The sequence below is a fragment of the Pristiophorus japonicus genome, chromosome 19, assembly GCF_044704955.1.
Source record: "Pristiophorus japonicus isolate sPriJap1 chromosome 19, sPriJap1.hap1, whole genome shotgun sequence".
NCBI lineage: Eukaryota > Metazoa > Chordata > Chondrichthyes > Pristiophoridae > Pristiophorus > Pristiophorus japonicus.
This window is the reverse complement of record NC_091995.1, coordinates 72,848,415-72,867,091: the sequence shown is the minus strand read 5'-3', so window position 1 is coordinate 72,867,091 and position 18,677 is coordinate 72,848,415. Positions and strand designations below refer to the sequence as shown.

The 18,677-nt window shown below is 52.1% G+C and overlaps 1 protein-coding gene across 1 annotated transcript in view; it reads right to left on the bottom strand.

Annotated features, from left to right (window-relative positions):
* The window catches only part of LOC139230264 (guanylyl cyclase C-like), a gene marked incomplete at its 5' end in the record, with an annotated part of 252,495 nt that overhangs the window by 6,396 nt on the left and 227,422 nt on the right, over positions 1–18,677 (bottom strand). Inside the window, 5 exons of the mRNA XM_070862094.1 lie at positions 322–398; positions 1,274–1,368; positions 2,848–2,946; positions 9,321–9,495; positions 10,591–10,783. Coding sequence (XP_070718195.1) covers positions 322–398; positions 1,274–1,368; positions 2,848–2,946; positions 9,321–9,495; positions 10,591–10,783 — 639 coding nt within the window. The remainder of the gene's footprint in view (positions 1–321; positions 399–1,273; positions 1,369–2,847; positions 2,947–9,320; positions 9,496–10,590; positions 10,784–18,677) is intronic.

Here is an 18,677-nt window from a genome sequence, read left to right as displayed (position 1 = left end):
CCCTTTTCTCCTTTAAGACGCTCCTCGAAACCTACCTCTTTGACCAAGCTTTTGATCACCTGCCCTGATTTCCACTTATGCGGCTCAGTGTCAAAGTGTCTCTGTTTTGTCTTGTAACGCTGCTGTGAAGTGCCTTGGGACGTTTTACTACGTTAAAGGCGATATATAAATAAAAGTTGTTGTTGTTATTGTTGTTTACTTGTAACGGGTTAACTGGTTTAGGGCGAGAGGAGGTGGAGCAGAATTTGACCACCAGATCACCACCACCGACCACTGCCCCTCGATGCTGGCAATAGCTCACGCTCTGCCCGTCTCACTTACGCTGTGGGCGGGGCTGGCAGCCTAATGTTGCAGTCCATTTCTCCCGTCAGCCAATAGGTGACTTCAGTTCCTCTTCCCTGAAATAGACAAGAGATCAATTACTCCCTGTGTAGACCGCGCGGCCCATGGCTCTGATTGCTTCAGCAGCTCTGTACGTCAATCCCTGCTGCCTGCCTACCCACAATTCCTGATCTCTTCAGTCGTGGCTCAGTGGGCAGCACTCTCGCCTCTGAGTCAGAAAGTTGTGGGTTCAAATCCCACTCCAGAGACTCAAGCACATAAATCCATGCTGCCTCTCAGATAAAAATTTATAGAGCGCCTTTCACGACCACCGAATGTTTTAAAGCCAATAAAGTACTTTTGGAGTTAGTCACTGTTGTAATGCAGGAAAACAGAGGCTCTATCTGTTCTCTCAGGTGGAGGTAAAAGATCCCAAGGCACTATTTTGAAGAAGAGCAGGGGAGTTCTCCCTGGTGCTCTGGCCAATATTTATCCCTCAACCAATATCACTAAAACAGATTATCTGGTCATTATCGTATTGTTGTTTTTGGGAGCTTGCTGTGTGCAATTTGGTTGGTGCGTTTCCCATATTACAACAGTGACTACACTCCAAAAATACTTCATTGGCTGTAAAGCGCTTTGAGGCGTCCTGAGGTCATGAAAGGTGCTATATAAAGGCACGTCTTGCTTTCTATGTGATGACAAGTAGCGTCAGTCAAGGCCCAGGAGCTGGGAGGCTCACTGAACTCGCGGAGAGCTTACGGTGTGTGATTATGGAGTGGAGCAGATTACTTACACAACAAGCACATAGCAAGACCATACAGCCCCTCGAGCCTCGCTCCAGTTACCCGCCCGTGCTCCATATCCCTTGATACCCAACAACAATCGAGCAATCCCAGTCTCGAAAATGACAAGCAGGAGAAATATAAATACACCAACTGAGCAGAATCACCTTCAGGTAGGTCTCTCCCCGTGTCTCATATTCAAATTTACACTCTGTCCTCTTCAGTATATTGATCGTCGATTGGTTAACATGAATTCGTAGCGCTGCAGCAAAGAGAATATTTGTTTCTTAATGCAGTTCAGCAAAAGGCCTTTTGAATATTTCAAATGTGAGTGGGAAGGAACATAACATAAGAACATAAGAAGTAGCAGGGGTCGGCCATTTGACCCCTCGAGCCTGCTCCGCCATTCAATAAGATCATGGCTGATCTGATCATGGACTCAGCTCCACTTCCCCGCCCGTTCCCCATAACGCTTGATGATCCACACTGCACCATCGGAGATATGGAGTTCAATCCAGAGCGAGAGGATGAAAGCATCTTCTGTGCGTCATTTGTGAGGAGCATGCGTGAAATCAGTTGGGGCAATGCACACATGGACACACAACACATGACTGCATTAATTGACAGTGCATGGCTAACATACAGGGAGCATTACTCTGTATCTAACCCTGTGCTGTACCTGCCCTGGGTGTGTTTGATGGGACAGTGTAGAGGGAACTTTACTCTGTTTCTAACCCGTGCTGTACCTGCCCTGGGAGTGTTTGATGGGACAGTGTAGAGGGAGCTTTACTCTGTATCTAACCCATGTGGTACCTGTCCTGGCACTGTTTGATTGGACAGTGTAGAGGGAGCTTTATTCTGTATCTAACCCGTGTGGTCCCTGTCCTGGCACTGTTTGATGGGACAGTGTAGAGGGAGCTTTACTCTATTTCTAACCCGTGCTGTACCTGCCCTGGGAGTGTTTGATGGGACAGTGTAGAGGGAGCTTTACGCTGTATCTAACCCCGTGTGGTACCTGTCCTGGCAATATTTGATGGGACAGTGTAGAGGGAGCTTTACTCTGTATCTAACCCGTGTGGTCCCTGTCCTGGCACTATTTGATGGGACAGTGTAGAGGGAGCTTTTCTCTGTATCTAACCCCGTGTGGTACCTGTCCTGGCACTATTTGATGGGACAGTGTAGAGGGAGCTTTACTCTGTATCTAATCGTGCTGTACCTGCCCTGGGAGTGTTTGATGGGACAGTGTAGAGGGAGCTTTACTCTGTATCTAACCCCGTGTGGTACCTGTCCTGGCACTATTTGATGGGACAGTGTAGAGGGAGCTTTTCTCTGTATCTAAGCTGTGCTGTACCTAGAGACACAGAGAGACAGAGAGACAGACAGACAGATAGAGACAGAAAGAGACAGACACACAGAGACACAGACAGAGAAAGAGAGATATACAGAGACACAGAGGCAGACAGAAAGACGTATGAGACAGGGAGAAATAGAGAGTCAGACTGAGGGAACGTGACAAACAGACAGAGATAGAAAGAAACAGGAACAGGGAGAAAGACAGACTGAGTGCAGTTGGATTGAAAGAGGTATAAGATTGAGAGAGGGAAAATGGGAGAGGGAGAATGGGAGAAGGAGGTGAGAGAGGGAAGTGAGAGAGGGAGGTGAGAGAGGGAGGTGAGAAAGGGAGAATGAGCGTGGGAGAATAAGCGAGGGAGAATAGGAGAGGGAGGACAGTGGATCTTACGTAATCCGGTGGACTCCATTCGTGAGGCCGTGTTGACCACGTCGCCGAACAGGCAGTACCGCGGCATCTTGGTCCCCACCACTCCCGCTGCACACGGACCTGCAACACACAGAGCCGTGGTGAGAAAGAACTCAGAGAATCCGAGAACGATACAGCACAGTTCAAGTCCATTTGGCCCGTCGTGCCTGAACCACTCTGTGATATCCAATTAGCCCCACTCTGCTTGTTACCTCTAGACTTGACTATTCCAGCGCAGTCCTGGCCGGCCTCCCACATTCTACCCTCCGTAAACTGGAGGTGTTCCTGTCATGTATCTTACATTATCATATATAACTGTATCCTAACATGCTATACATGACTGTAATAAGATATGACCTGTAACCACCAGCATACCTTACCACCAGGGGTGCACTTGCAAGAGACAGGTATATAAGGACAGTTCTCAGGCAAGTGCAGCATTCCAGAGCTGTGAAATAAAGGTGCAGGTCCAGAGTGACCTTGACTTCACTACATGCCTTGTGTGAATCTGTACTGAGGGGACAGGACTTTACAGTGGCGACGAGTTACGGGATTACAGAATTCACAGAATGGCGAACAACGGATCAGATGAAAAGTACAATGCGGGAGACAATTGGGAGGACTTTATAGAAAGGCTCCAGCAAAGCTTTGTAACCAAAGACTGGTTAGGCGACGATAAGACAGACAAGAGAAGAGCCCATCTCTTGACCAGCTGTGGCTCGAAAACATACGCTTTAATGAAGGATCTGTTGCACCCGAGAAACCAGCAAGCAAGTCGTTTGAAGAATTGAGCACACTGGTAAGAGACCACCTGAAGCCAGCGAGCAGCCTACACATGGCCAGACACAGGTTCTACAACTACAGACGCTGTGTGGGCCAGAGCATACCCGACTTCGTGGCGGAACTTCGGAGGTTGGCTAGTTTATGTGAGTTCTCCGATGAACTGAGGAGAGAAATGCTGAGAGACTTTTTCATTGAAGGAATAGGCCACGCAGGCATATTCCGAAAGCTCATAGAGACCAAGAAGCTGACCTTAGAGGCAGCAGCACTGGTTGCACAGACATTCTTGGTAGGGGAAGAAGAAACGAGGTTGATTTACAATGCAGGTACGACAACTAACGAAATATCGGAACAAGAAGTTCACAGCACTAAACAAGTTGCTACCCCCACACACAGACAAAACCAGGAGAACAGGCTCTCAACAGCAGGCAGAAGCCATCAAGGGCCACAGGAACAGCCGTTCACACCTCATCAACCCACAATGCGAACAATCAACTACAAACTGAGAGAAGCTCAAGACAGATCAGCCAGGCGCAGCTCATTCTTTGGGAACACTTTGAACAATGGAACAGGTCTGTGCTGGAGGTGTGGGGGTGGGCACTCGTCAAGGGGATGTCGATTTCAGCAGGCTGTTTGCAGAAATTGTGAAAATACAGGGCATTTGGCCCGCATGTGCAAAAAAACGGCAGCTCAGCTGATATACGAATCGGATGGGTCGGAAAGCGGACCAGAAGATGGTGGGGACAGTACCCGGGACACCGATGTACAACGGGTCAAGACGATCAATGGCCGCTGCTCCCACAACAGGACACCTCCTATAATGATGAGGGTCCTACTCAACGGGATATCTGTCAACATGGAGCTGGATACGGGAGCGAGTCAATCTCTCATGGGCGCTCAACAATTTGAACAACTGTGGCCGCATAAAAGAGACAGACCAAAACTCACAAGGGTCGACACCAAACTAAGGACCTATACCAAAGAAATCGTACCAGTCCTCGGCAGCGCCATGCTCTCTGTCACACACAAAGGGACAGTGAACCGACTTCCCCTGTGGATTGTCCCCGGAGACCCCCCAGCACTGCTGGGGAGAAGCTGGCTGGCAAAACTGAACTGGAAATGGGATGATGTCCATGCCATGTCATTAGAGGAACGGACCTCCTGCTCAACAGTTATAAAGCGATTTGAACATCTCTTTCAGCCAGGTGTGGGCACTTTCAAAGGGGCCAAAGTCAAAATCTACATCACACAGGATGCTAGACCGGTCCATCACAAGGCCAGAGCTGTACCCTATGTGATAAGGGAAAAGATTGAACACGAACTAGACAGGCTTCCGCGGGAAGGCATTATATCACCTGTGGAATTTAGCGACTGGGCAAGTCCCATCGTCCCAGTCATGAAGCCTGATGGATCCGTATGAATTTGTGGGGACTACAAATCGACCATAAACAGAGTCTCCCTACAGGACCAGTACCCGCTGCCCAGAGTGGAGGACTTATTTGCCACATTGGCTGGAGGTAAACTTTTATCAAAACTAGACCTCACATCTGCGTATATGACGCAAGAATTGACCGAGGAATCCAAGCTACTCACCACCATCAACACACATCGAGGCCTTTTCATGTACAATCGATGCCCATTCGGCATCAGGTCGGCAGCTGCCATATTCCAGCGCAACATGGAGAGTCTGCTCAAGTCCATCCCGGGGACGGTTGTATTTCAAGATGACATACTTATCACGGGCAGGGACACCGATTTCCATCTCCGTAATTTGGAGGAAGTACTAAAGCGGTTGGATCAGGTAGGCCTACGAGTCAAGAAATCCAAGTGCCTGTTTCTCGCACCCGAGGTTGAATTTTTGGGCAGAAGGCTTGCCGCTGATGGAATCCGCCCAACAGAGTCCAAAACAGAAGCAATTCGCCTGGCACCCAGGCCCCGGAATGTCTCAGAACTGCGCGCCTTTCTTGGGCTACTCAATTACTTTGGGAACTTTATGCAGAACTTAAGCATGCTGCTGGAGCCTCTCCACGTGCTACTCAGGAAGGGGTGCGATTGGTTTTGGGGGGACACCCAGGAACGCGCCTTCAATAAGGCACGCAACCTTCTGTGTTCCAACAGTGTTTTGACTTTCTTTGATCCAGGTAAAAAGCTAGTTCTCACATGCGATGCGTCAGCGTATGGGGTCGGGTGCGTTTTGCAACATGTCAATAGTGCGGACAAATTACAACCCATAGCTTATGCCTCCAGGTCACTTTCGCGGGCGGAGCGCGGGTATGGAATAGTAGAGAAGGAGGCGCTCGCGTGCGTGTACGCTGTCAAAAAGATGCACCAATACCTTTTCGGGGCCAAATTCGCGTTAGAAACTGACTACAAGCCCCTTACGTCCCTCCTATCTGAGAGCAAGGCAATAAACGCCAACGCCTCGGCGCGAATTCAACAGGGCACTCATGCTGGCGGCATCCTACGACTATACCATAAGGCACAGACCAGGCACAGACAACTGTGCCGACGCGCTCAGCAGGCTACCCCTGGCGACCATGGAAGGGCCTGACGAACAGGACTGTGAGATAGTCATGGCAATCAATGCCTTTGAGTCCACAGGTTCGCCCATGACGGCTCGCCAAATCAGAGCCTGGACAGCCAGCGACCCCACGTTATCCTTAATAAAAAGATGTGTCCTAACCGGTGACTGGGCAGAGGCTCTCGATGCCTGCCCCGAGGAATTAAAACCCTTTCACAGGTGCATGCATGAGCTATCACTACAAGCAGACTGCCTGATGTGGGGCAGCCGAGTAGTCATGCCTCTGCGAGGCAGAGAGGCATTTGTCCGGGAGCTCCACCGCAAGCACCCGGGGATCGTTCTCATGAAGGCCATAGCCAGATCCCACGTCTGGTGGCCTGGTATTGACGCGGACTTGGAGCTCTGCGTTCGAAAGTGCACCATTTGTGCCCAACTCAGCAATAACCCCAGGGAGGCTCCACTGAGCCCCTGGCCCTGGCCTACCAAACCGTGGTCACGGGTGCACGTCGACTATGTGGGCCCATTAATGGGCAAAATGTTCCTCGTAGTTGTAGATGCATTTTCAAAGTGGATCGAATGCACCATTTTAAACTCGAGCGCAACCTCCACCACTGTGGAGAGCCTCGCAACCATGTTTGCAATGCACAGAATCCCTGACATATTGGTCAGTGACAATGGTCCGTGCTTCACCAGCGCAGAATTACAAGACTTTATAATTGACCACGGCATAAATCACGTCAAGATGGCACCATTCAAGCCGGCCTCCAACAGCCAGGCAGAGAGAGCAGCGCAAATCATTAAACAAGGCATGCTTAAAATCCAAGGTCCCACGCTGCAGGGTTGCCTGTCGCGACTGCTGCTGGCATACAGATCTCGTCCGTAAACATTGACTGGGATCCCCCCCGCGCAACTGTTGATGAAAAGGACTTTAAAAACAAGGCTCTCATTTATCCTCCCAGACATGCACGAAATCGTTGAGGCAAAGCACCGTAAGCTGACTGAGTACCATGACAGAAATTCGAGGGGGAGATGGAATGAGATAGGGGACAAAGTATTTTTACTGAAATATGGCAGGGGTCCCAAATGGCTTGCAGGGACAGTAACAGGCAAGGAAGGAAACAGGCTACTGGTAGTACAAATGGACAATGGCAAAACCTACCGGAGGCATGACAACCAAGTCAAAAGCAGATATACCAACAACACTGCAGAACCAGAGGCAGACTACAATGTGGAACTCGCACCACACCTGGTGGACAGACAGAGCGAACAACCTGAGGAAAGGGCAATCCCAACAGACAGCCCAGGCGAGTCAACAAAAATCACACCAATCGAAACAGACAGCCCAGGCGAGATACCAGCAACCACACCCAAAGAAAAAGAGACACCAAGGCAAACAACTGAACCACAACTCAGACGCTCCACACGAGAGCATAGACCAGCTAAGAGACTGAACCTATAAAGACAATAAGACCTTGGGGGAGGGTAATGTCATGTATCTTACATTATTATATATAACAGTATCCTAACATGCTATACATGACTGTAATAAGATATGACCTGTAACCACCAGCATACCTTACCACCAGGGGTGCACTTGCAAGAGAAAGGTATATAAGGACAGGTCTCAGGCAAGTGCAGCATTCCAGAGCTGTGAAATAAAGGTGCAGGTCCAGAGTGACCTTGACTTCACTACATGCCTCGTGTGAATCTGTACTGAGGGGACAGGACTTTACAGACCAAAACTCTGTTGCCTATGTCCTAACTCGCACCAAGTCCCGCTCACCAATCACTCGCTGACCCATTGTCTCCCAGTTAAGCAATGCCTCGATTTCGGAGTTCTCATCCTTGTTTTCAAATCCCTCCATGGCCTCGCCCCTCCCTATCCCTGTAATCTCCTTCGGCCTCACAAACCCCCCGCCCCCCCCCCCCCCCACAAGATGTCTGCGCTCCTCTAATTCTGCCCTGTGGAGCATCCCTGATTATAATCGCTCAACCATTTTGGTGGCCGTGCCTTCAGCTGCCTGGGCCCCAAGCTCTGGAACTCCCTCCCTAAACCTCTCCACCTCTCTTTCCTCCTTTAAGATGCTCCTTTAAACCTACCTCTTTGACCAGGCTTTTGGTCACCTGCCCTCATATCTCAAGTGCCTCGTGTCAAATTTTGTGTAAGAACGCTCCTGTGAAGCACCTTAGGACATGTTACTACGTTAAAGGCGCTATATAAATACAAGTTGTTGTTGTTGCACTTTCTCTCAGAGCCCTGAAAATGTTTCCATTTCAAGTATTTATCCAATTCCCGTTTGAAAGTCATGATTGAACCTGCTCCCACCGCCCTTTTTAGGCAGCGCGCTCCCGATCACAACTCGCTGCGTAAATAAATGATGCTCATCTCCCCTCTGGATTTTTTGATAATTAAATTTAATCCGTGCCCGCTAGCTACCGACCCTTCTGCCACTGGAAACAGTTTCCCTTTATTTACTCTATCAAAACCTCTCACAATTTTCAACCCCTTCATTAATTCTCCCCCTAACCTCTCCTCTAAAGAGAACAACCCCAGCTCCTCCAGTCTCTCCACGTAACTCAAGTCCCTTATCCCTGGAACCATTGTAGTAAATCTCCCCTGCACCCTCCCCAAGGCCTTGGCATCTTTTGTTTTCATTCTCAAATATCGAGGGGTGAAGGACAAGCAATGAAAGATACTTCCTGTTGCATTGACTCCAAGCATTTCTTTATGCCCTGCCCATACGTTCCCCACACTCCCCACGTATTCCCCACACTCCCCGCACAGTCCGCTCGCTCCCCACACTCCCCACGCTCCCCACACACCCCCCTCGCTCCCCACACTCCCTACGCTCCCCACACACTCCCCACACTCCCCATGTTCCCCACGCTCCCCACACACTCCCCATGTTCCCCACACACTCCCCACACACTCCCCATGCTCCCCATGCTCTCCCACACACTCCCCACACTCTCCCACACACTCCCCATGCTCCCCATGCTCTCCCACACACTCCCCACACTACCCACACACTCCCCACGCACTCCCCATGCTCCCCATGCTCCACCACACATTCCCGACGCTCCCGGCGCTCCCCACGCACTCCCCACTCGCACCCTTTTGCCAATGTTGGGTGTGCGGCCCCTCCCTCGTTACCTGAGTGAACACCTATCCGAATCCAGATGGGCAGGCCGGGCATGTGAGCCAGCTCGAATGACCCCATGAAGTTTAAAATGTCCAGCGCCATCCGGGCGATGTCGACTGCGTGTCTGTTTCCGTTCCGCCTTGGCAACCCGGATGCCACCATGTAGGCGTCTCCGATCGTCTCCACCTAATCCGATCAAACAAACACAGCGTTAGTGTGGACACTTCGATAAGAAAGAAAGAATTTGCATTCATAAAGCACCTTTCACCAACGCAGGATGTCCCAAAGCACTTTACAACCAATTAAGTATTTCATCGCACAGTTCTGAAAGTGTGATATAGAGACCAGAACTGTACACAGTGCTCTGTGTGATATGGAGACTAATACTGTGCACAGTGCTCCCTGTGTGATATAGAAACCAGAACTGTACACAGTGCTCTGTGTGATATGGAGACTAATACTGTGCACAGTGCTCCCTGTGTGATATAGAAACCAGAACTGTACACAGTACTCTGTGTGATATGGAGACTAATACTGTGCACAGTGCTCTGTGTGATATGGAGACTAATACTGTGCACAGTGCTCTGTGTGATATAGAGACCAGAACTGTACACAGTGCTCTGTGTGATATAGAGACCAGAACTGTGCATAGTGCTCTGTGTGATATGGAGACTAATACTGTGCACAGTGCTCCCTGTGTGATATAGAAACCAGAACTGTACACAGTGCTCTGTGTGATATGGAGACTAATACTGTGCACAGTGCTCTGTGTGATATGGAGACCAGAACTGTGCACAGTGCTCCACGTGTGATATGGAGACCAGAACTGTGCACAGTGCTCCAAGTGTGATATGGAGACCAGAACTGTGCACAGTGCTCTAGTGGTGATACGGAGACTAGAACTGTGCACAGTGCTCCAAGTGTGATATAGAAACCAGAACTGTACACAGTACTCTGTGTGATATGGAGACTAATACTGTGCACAGTGCTCTGTGTGATATGGAGACTAATACTGTGCACAGTGCTCTGTGTGATATGTAGACCAGAACTGTACACAGTGCTCTGTGTGATATAGAGACCAGAACTGTGCACAGTGCTCCAAGTGTGATATGGAGACCAGAACTGGGCACATGCTCCAGTGTGATATGGAGACCAGCACTGTGCGCCGTGCTCCCAGTGTGGTCTGACCAAGGTCAATGCGAATTACATTTACCTCAGCAACATGAATACAACTCTGCCAGAGCTGGAAATCCCAAGTCCGACCACTCAGCCCTTTCGTACCTTGTAGACATCGTGGTTGTCCAGGATCTGGTCAAAGTTCTTGTACATGTCATTTAACATGTCGACCACCTCCATGGGGCTGCTAAACTTACAGATGGTGGTGAACCCCACGATGTCGCTGAAGTAGATGGTCACTTCTTCAAAAAGCTCAGATTCAACCCGGCCTGTTGACTTCAGTGATATCACTACCGGCCTAGAATTGAAAACAATAGAGAAGCGCTCACTTCTTGCTCTTTTTGAGGAGAAAAATAGACCAACAAAAAACAACTTATGTTTAAATAGTGCCTTTAATATAGTAGAACGTCCCAAAATGCTTCACAGGAGTGTTTTCAGATAAACCTTGACCCATAAGGAGATATTAAGACAGGTGATCAAAAGCTTGGTCAAAGAGTTAGTTTTTAAGGAGCATCTTAAATGAGGAGAGAGAGGTAGCGAGGTAGGGAGGCAGAGAGGTATAGGGAGGGAATTCCAGAGCTTAGGACATAAGCAGCTGAAGGCACGGCACCAATGGTGAAGAGATGAAAATCAGGGATGCACAAGAGGCCAGAGTCGGAGGAGCGCTGAGATCTCGGAGAATTGTGGGGCTGGAGGAGGGTCCAGAGACAGGGAGGGATGAGGCCATGGAGGGATTTGAACGCAAAGATGAGAATTTTAAAATTTGAGGTGTTGGTGGTACCTGAGCAAGCACAGGGGCGATGGATGAACGGGACTCGGCTAGGAGTCGGGCAGCAGAGATTCGGATCAGCCCAAGCTTACGGAGGGTGGAAGATGGAAGGTCAGCCAGGAGAGCGTTGGAATAGTCAAGTCTGGAGCTAACGAAAGCACGGATGAGGGTCTCAGCAACAGATGAGCTGAGGCAGGAGCGGAGTCGTGCGGTATGAACAAAGCAATTTTCCTGTAGAACCTGGGTTCATGATGTCATCGCAAGAAGTGGGAGTGGATTCAAAAGAATCACAAGAGGTCTGAAGGAGCAGCAAAGGAATATAGATGCAGATCTATATTCTCCCACAAGAGCCCTCGATCTCAACTTTGCCCTCATTAGGGAGGTGCCAAGTCGGGTCGCCAACTCTGGTTGGATATATTCCTGGAGGTGTCATCACACGACTGCCTCCCTCCGCACTCGTGCCATTGGTTGTTTGACACGTCCATCCTCACGGGGCCCCGGCCCCACACTCGCACTATTGGTCACCTGACACGTCCATCCTTGCGGTGCCCCGCCCCTACACTCGCACTATTGGTCGCCCGGCACGTCCATCCTTACAGGGCCCCGCCCCTACACTCGCACTATTGGTCACCTGACATGTCCATCCTTAACGGGCCCCGCCCCCACACTCGCACTATTGGTCACCTGACACGTCCATCCGCGCGGGTCCCCACCCCCACACCAATCAGAATGCGCCCAGACAGCATTACCCAATTGTATGATTCCTAACTGTCAGTCAGACAGCCTTTTTCCCCCATGTTTGATATCTTTACAACTAATAACCAAAAGTGTTGAAAGAAAATAAGAATGAAACACCATGTTTTACCACCCCTGTAACTTCCCTCCCGGGTGTTGCTCACAGCGAGTGTCCCGGAGATTAATCTTCAAATCCTGGAGACTCCAGGCCAATCCTGGAGAGTTGGCAACCCTGGCGCCAAGCAGAGGCCAAGGAAATGAAGCAAAACTGGAGCTAGTCATCCTCAGGTGGCAGTGTCGCATCGGCAGAGGCTCAGGAGATGGTTATGTCGCTGGCTGGGCTCAATGTGTAGTGCTGAGAGGCTGAGAAAATAACCTTCCGCAGGAGGAATGTTGTGGAACGTATGAGATTCTGAGGGGGCTTGGCAGGGTAGATGCAGAGAAGATGTTGCCCCTCGTGGGGGAATCTAGAACTAGGGGGCATAGTTTCAGAATAAGGGAAATACGGGAGTTTCTAAGAGTGCCGTTTTCAGTGACTGAATTGTGTATTAGAGTAAGGAAAGAAAGACTTGCATTTATATAGCGCCATTCATGACCACTGGCCATCTCAAAGTGCTTTACAGCCAATGAATTACTTTGTAATGAAGTCACTGCTGTAATGAAGGAAATGCGGCAGACAACTTCCGCACAGCAAGCTCCCATGAACAGCAACGTGATAATGACCAGATAACCTTTTTGTTTGTTATGTTGATTGAGGGATAAATATTGGCAAGATGTTGGTAATAACAAGGCCATGTTCTGGGCATTTTGTCAGGAGCAGGGTACCGCTGGAGTTGGTTTTCCCGATCCCCTCTCTGTGACCTTTCTGACTCTGGCATTGAAATCGCCAAGAAGGATCAGCTTGTTGTCCGTTGGGACAGGGATTGTTCGAGGCTGGAGTAGAATTCCTCTTTGGTCTCATCTGTAGCGTCCAGTGTTGGGGCGTAAGCCCTGGAGAAGTACCACCTGCGCTGCCCTCCGCAAGATCCTGCAAATCCACTGGAAGGATAGACACACCAACGTCAGTGTTCTCGCTTAGTCCAACATCCCCAGCATCGAAGCACTGACCACGTTCGATCAGCTCCATTGGATGGGCCACATCATCCACACGCCCGACCCACGACTCCCAACGCAAGTGTTCTACGCGGAAGCTTTGACATGGCAAGTGAGCCCCAAGTGGGCAGAGGAAATGCTTCAAGAACACCCTCAAAGTCTCCTTGATAAAGTGCAACATCCCCACAGACTCCTGAGAATCCCTGGCAAACGACCGTCCAAAATAGAGGAAGAGCATCCGGGAGGGCACTGAGCACCTCGGGTCCCATCTTCGAGAACAAGCAGAAACCAAGCGTAGACAGCGGAAGGAGCGTGCGGCAACCCAGTCCCATCCACCCTTTCCTTCATCCACACTCTGTCCCACCTGTGACAGAGACTGTAATTCCCGTATTGGACTGTACAGTCACCTGAGAACTCACTTTTAGAGTGGAAGCAAGTCTTCCTCGACTTCAAGGGACTGCCTATGATGATGATGAAATATTGGTCAGGACACCAGGGATAACTCTCCCTGCTCTTCTTCGAAATAGTGCCATGGGATTTTTTATGGCCACCTGCGAGAGCAGACGGGGCCTGGGTTTAACGTCTCATCCGAAAGACAGTGTAGCACTCCCTCAGCACTGCACTGGAGTATCAGCCAAGATTTATGTGCTCAAGTTCCTGGAGTGGGACTTGAACCCTCAACCTTCTGACTCCGAGGTGAGTGTGCTGGCCACTGAGCCACCGCTAACACAAATGAAGTAGATTGGTTGCACAAAGAATTCAGAGGCTTTCAGCTTATATATAGAGTCTGTTCTTATGAAGGGTAATGAACCCATTATACAGTTTTCTAACTGTATTTAGGATTTAGATTTATACATTGTAGCATTTGCTGGGTATTGACTGCTGTGGGTAATCAGTCTCCTCCCACAGTGTTATTGGATACCAAGTAATTGGTCCATGCCTCACAGTGTTACATAGAAACATAGAAAATAGGTGCAGGAGTAGGCCATTCGGCCCTTCGAGCCTGCACCGCCATTCAATAATATCATGGCTAATCACTCCCTCAGTACCCCTTTCCTGCTTTCTCTCCATACCCCTTGATCCCCTTAGCCGTAAGGGCCATATCTAATTCCCTCTTGAATATATCCAATGAACTGGCATCAACAACTCTCTGCGGCAGGGAATTCCACAGGTTAACAACTCTCTGAGTGAAGAAGTTTCTCCTCATCTCAGTCCTAAATGGCCTACCCCTTATCCTAAGACTGTGACCCCTGGTCCTGGACTTCACCAACATCGGGAACATTCTTCCCGCATCTAACCTGTCCAGTCCCATCAGAATCTCACAAGTTTCTGTGAGATCCCCTCTCATCCTTCTAAACTCCAGTGAATAAAGGCCAAGTTGATCCAGTCTCTCCTCATATGTCAGTCCCGTCATCCCCGGAATCAGTCTGGTGAACCTTTGCTGCACTCCCTCAATAGCAAGAATGTCCTTCCTCAGATTACTGAAGTCGAAGATCAGCCATGATTTCATTGAATGGTGGAGCAGGTTCAAGGGGCCGAATGGCCTACTCCTGCACCTAATTCTTATGTTCATATGTTCTAATCACCTGAGTAATCGACCCTCCCCTCACAGTATTACTGAATCTTGAGTTACTGGTCTGTCCCTCACGAGTGACTGCGCACTGGGCTGTATTCTCCGGGAATGTCATTAATCTGTCAGGGACCAGTATTGTAACTGACACTTTGGGGATTGATCGGGAACCGGGATTCCGGCCTTCCAGAGATATAGGAAGGGCTGGGGCAACATCTTCTGCCTGCAGGAAACTCATAAACATGCTCATTATGAACGAGTTTACAACTGGTGCTCAGAGAAAATTGGATATTCACCAGGATTTGATAATAACTAAAGATCACTGAACAAACCCTCGACCACTCCCGTCTGACCCCGTGCCCACAGACCCCCCCACATCCACACCGTCCACAGACCCCCGTCCACTCCATCCACAGACCCCCGTCCACTCCATCCACAGACCCCCGTCCACTCCATCCACAGACCCTCGTCCACTCCATCCACAGACCCTCGTCCACTCTGTCCACAGACCCTCGTCCGCTCCATCCACAGACCCCCCCACGTCCACTCCGTCCACAGACCCCCGTCCACTCCATCCACAGACCCCCGTCCACTCCATCCACAGACCCCCGTCCAGTCCATCCAAAGACCCCCGTCCACTCCATCCACAGACCCCCGTCCAGTCCATCCACAGCCCCCCGTCCACTCCATCCACAGACCCTCGTCCACTCCATCCACAGACCCCCGTCCACTCCATCCACAGACCCCCGTCCACTCCATCCACAGACCTCCGTCCACTCCATCCACAGACCCTCGTCCACTCCATCCACAGACCCCCGTCCACTCCATCCACAGACCTCCGTCCACTCCATCCACAGACCCCCGTCCACTCCATCCACAGACCCTCGTCCACTCCATCCACAGACCCCCGTCCACTCCATCCACAGACCCCCGTCCACTCCATCCACAGACACCCATCCACTCCATCCACAGACCCTCGTCCACTCCATCCACAGACCCCCGTCCATTCCATCCACAGACCCTCGTCCACTCCATCCACAGACCCCCGTCCAGTCCATCCACAGACCCCCGTCCATTCCATCCACAGACCCCCGTCCAGTCCATCCACAGACCCTCGTCCACTCCATCCACAGACCCCCGTCCAGTCCATCCAAAGACCCCCGTCCACTCCATCCACAGACCCCCGTCCAGTCCATCCACAGCCCCCCGTCCACTCCATCCACAGACCCTCGTCCACTCCATCCACAGACCCCCGTCCACTCCATCCACAGACCCCCGTCCAGTCCATCCACAGACCCTCGTCCACTCCATCCACAGACCCTCGTCCATTCCATCCACAGACCCCCGTCCAGTCCATCCACAGACCCTCGTCCACTCCATCCACAGACCCCCGTCCAGTCCATCCACAGACCCTCGTCCACTCCGTCCACAGACCCCCGTCCACTCCATCCACAGACCCCCGTCCGCTCCGTCCACAGACCCCCGTCCGCTACTTCCACAGACCCCCATCCCGTCCATCCACAGACCCCCGTCCAGTCCATTCACAGACCCCCGTCCAGTCCATTCACAGACCCCCGTCCACTCCATCCACAGACCCTCGTCCAGTCCATCCACAGACCCTCATCCACTCCGTCCACAGACCCCCGTCCACTCCATCCACAGACCCCCGTCCGCTCCGTCCACAGACCCCCGTCCGCTACTTCCACAGACCCCCATCCCGTCCATCCACAGACCCCCGTCCACTCCATCCACAGACCCTCGTCCATTCCATCCACAGACCCTCATCCATTCCATTCACAGACCCCCGTCCACTCCATCCACAGACCCTCGTCCATTCCATCCACAGACCCTCATCCATTCCATCCACAGACCCCGGTCCACTCCATCCACAGACCCCCGTCCACTCCATCCACAGACCCCCGTCCACTCCATCCACAGACCCTCGTCCATTCCATCCACAGACCCTCGTCCATTCCATCCACAGACCCTCGTCCACTCCATCCACAGACCACCGTCCACTCCATCCACAGACCCTCGTCCACTCCATCCACAGACCCTCGTCCACTCCATCCACAGACCACCGTCCATTCCATCCAGAGACCCTCGTCCACTCCATCCACAGACCCTCGTCCACTCCATCCACAGACCACCGTCCACTCCATCCACAGACCCTCGTCCACTCCATCCACAGACCCTCGTCCACTCCATCCACAGACCACCGTCCATTCCATCCACAGACCCTCGTCCACTCCATCCACAGACCACCGTCCACTCCATCCACAGACCCTCGTCCATTCCATCCACAGACCCTCGTCCACTCCATCCACAGGCCACCGTCCACTCCATCCACAGACCCTCGTCCACTCCATCCACAGACACTCGTCCACTCCATCCACAGACCCTCGTCCATTCCATCCACAGACCCTTGTCCAGTCCATCCACAGACCCTCGTCCATTCCATCCACAGACCCCTGTCCAGTCCATCCACAGACCCCTCGTCCACTCCATCCACAGACCCTCGTCCACTCCATCCACAGACCCCCGTCCAGTACATCCACAGACCCCCATCCAGTCCATCCACAGACCCTCGTCCACTCCGTCCACAGACCCCCGTCCACTCCATCCACAGACCCTCGTCCACTCCGTCCACAGACCCCCGTCCACTCATTGCACAGACCCCCGTCCACTCCATCCACAGACCCTCGTCCACTCCATCCACAGACCCTCGTCCACACCATCCACAGACCCTCATCCTGTCCATCCACAGACCCCCGTCCACTCCATCCACAGACCCTCGTCCACACCGTCCACAGACCCCCGTCCACTCAATCCACAGACCCTCGTCCAGTCCATCCACAGACCCCCGTCCACTCCGTCCACAGACCCCCGTCCAGTCCATCCACAGACCCCCGTCCACTCCATCCACAGACCCCCGTCCACTCCATCCACAGACCCCCATCCACTCCATCCACAGACACCCGTCCACTCCATCCACAGACCCCCGTCCACTCCATCCACAGACCCTCGTCCACTCCTTCCACAGACCCCCGTCCACTCCATCCACAGACCCTCGTCCACTCCTTCCACAGACCCCCGTCCACTCCATCCACAGACCCTCGTCCACTCCTTCCACAGACCCCCATCCACTCCATCCACAGACCCTCGTCCACTCCTTCCACAGACCCCCGTCCACTCCATCCACAGACCCCCATCCACTCCATCCACAGACCCCCGTCCACTCCATCCACAGACCCTCGTCCACTCCATCCACAGACCCCCGTCCAGTCCATCCACAGACCCCTGTCCAGTCCATCCACAGACCCCCGTCCACTCCATCCACAGACCCTCGTCCACTCCATCCACAGACCCCCGTCCACTCCATCCACAGACCCTCGTCCACTCCATCCACAGACCCCCGTCCACTCCATCCACAGACCCCCGTCCACTCCATCCACAGACCCCCGTCCACTCCATCCACAGACCTCCGTCCACTCCATCCACAGACCCTCGTCCAGTCCATCCACAGAGCCCCGTCCACTCCATCCACAGACATCCGTCCAGTCCATCCACAAACCCCCGTCCACTCCATCCACAGACCCTCGTCCACTCCATCTACAGACCCCCGTCCACTCCATCCACAGACACCCATCCACTCCATCCACAGACCCTCGTCCACTCCATCCACAGACCCCCGTCCAGTCCATCCACAGACCCTCGTCCATTCCATCCACAGACCCTCGTCCACTCCATCCACAGACCCCCGTCCAGTCCATCCACAGACCCTCGACCACTCCATCCACAGACCCTCGTCCACTGCATCCACAGACCCTCGTCCACTCCATCCACAGACCCTCGTCTATTCCATCCACAGACCCCCGTCCAGTCCATCTACAGACCCTCATCCACTCCATCCACAGACCCCCGTCCAGTCCATCCACAGACCCTCGTCCACTCCGTCCACAGACCCCCGTCCACTCCATCCACAGACCCCCGTCCGCTCCGTCCACAGACCCCCGTCCGCTCCTT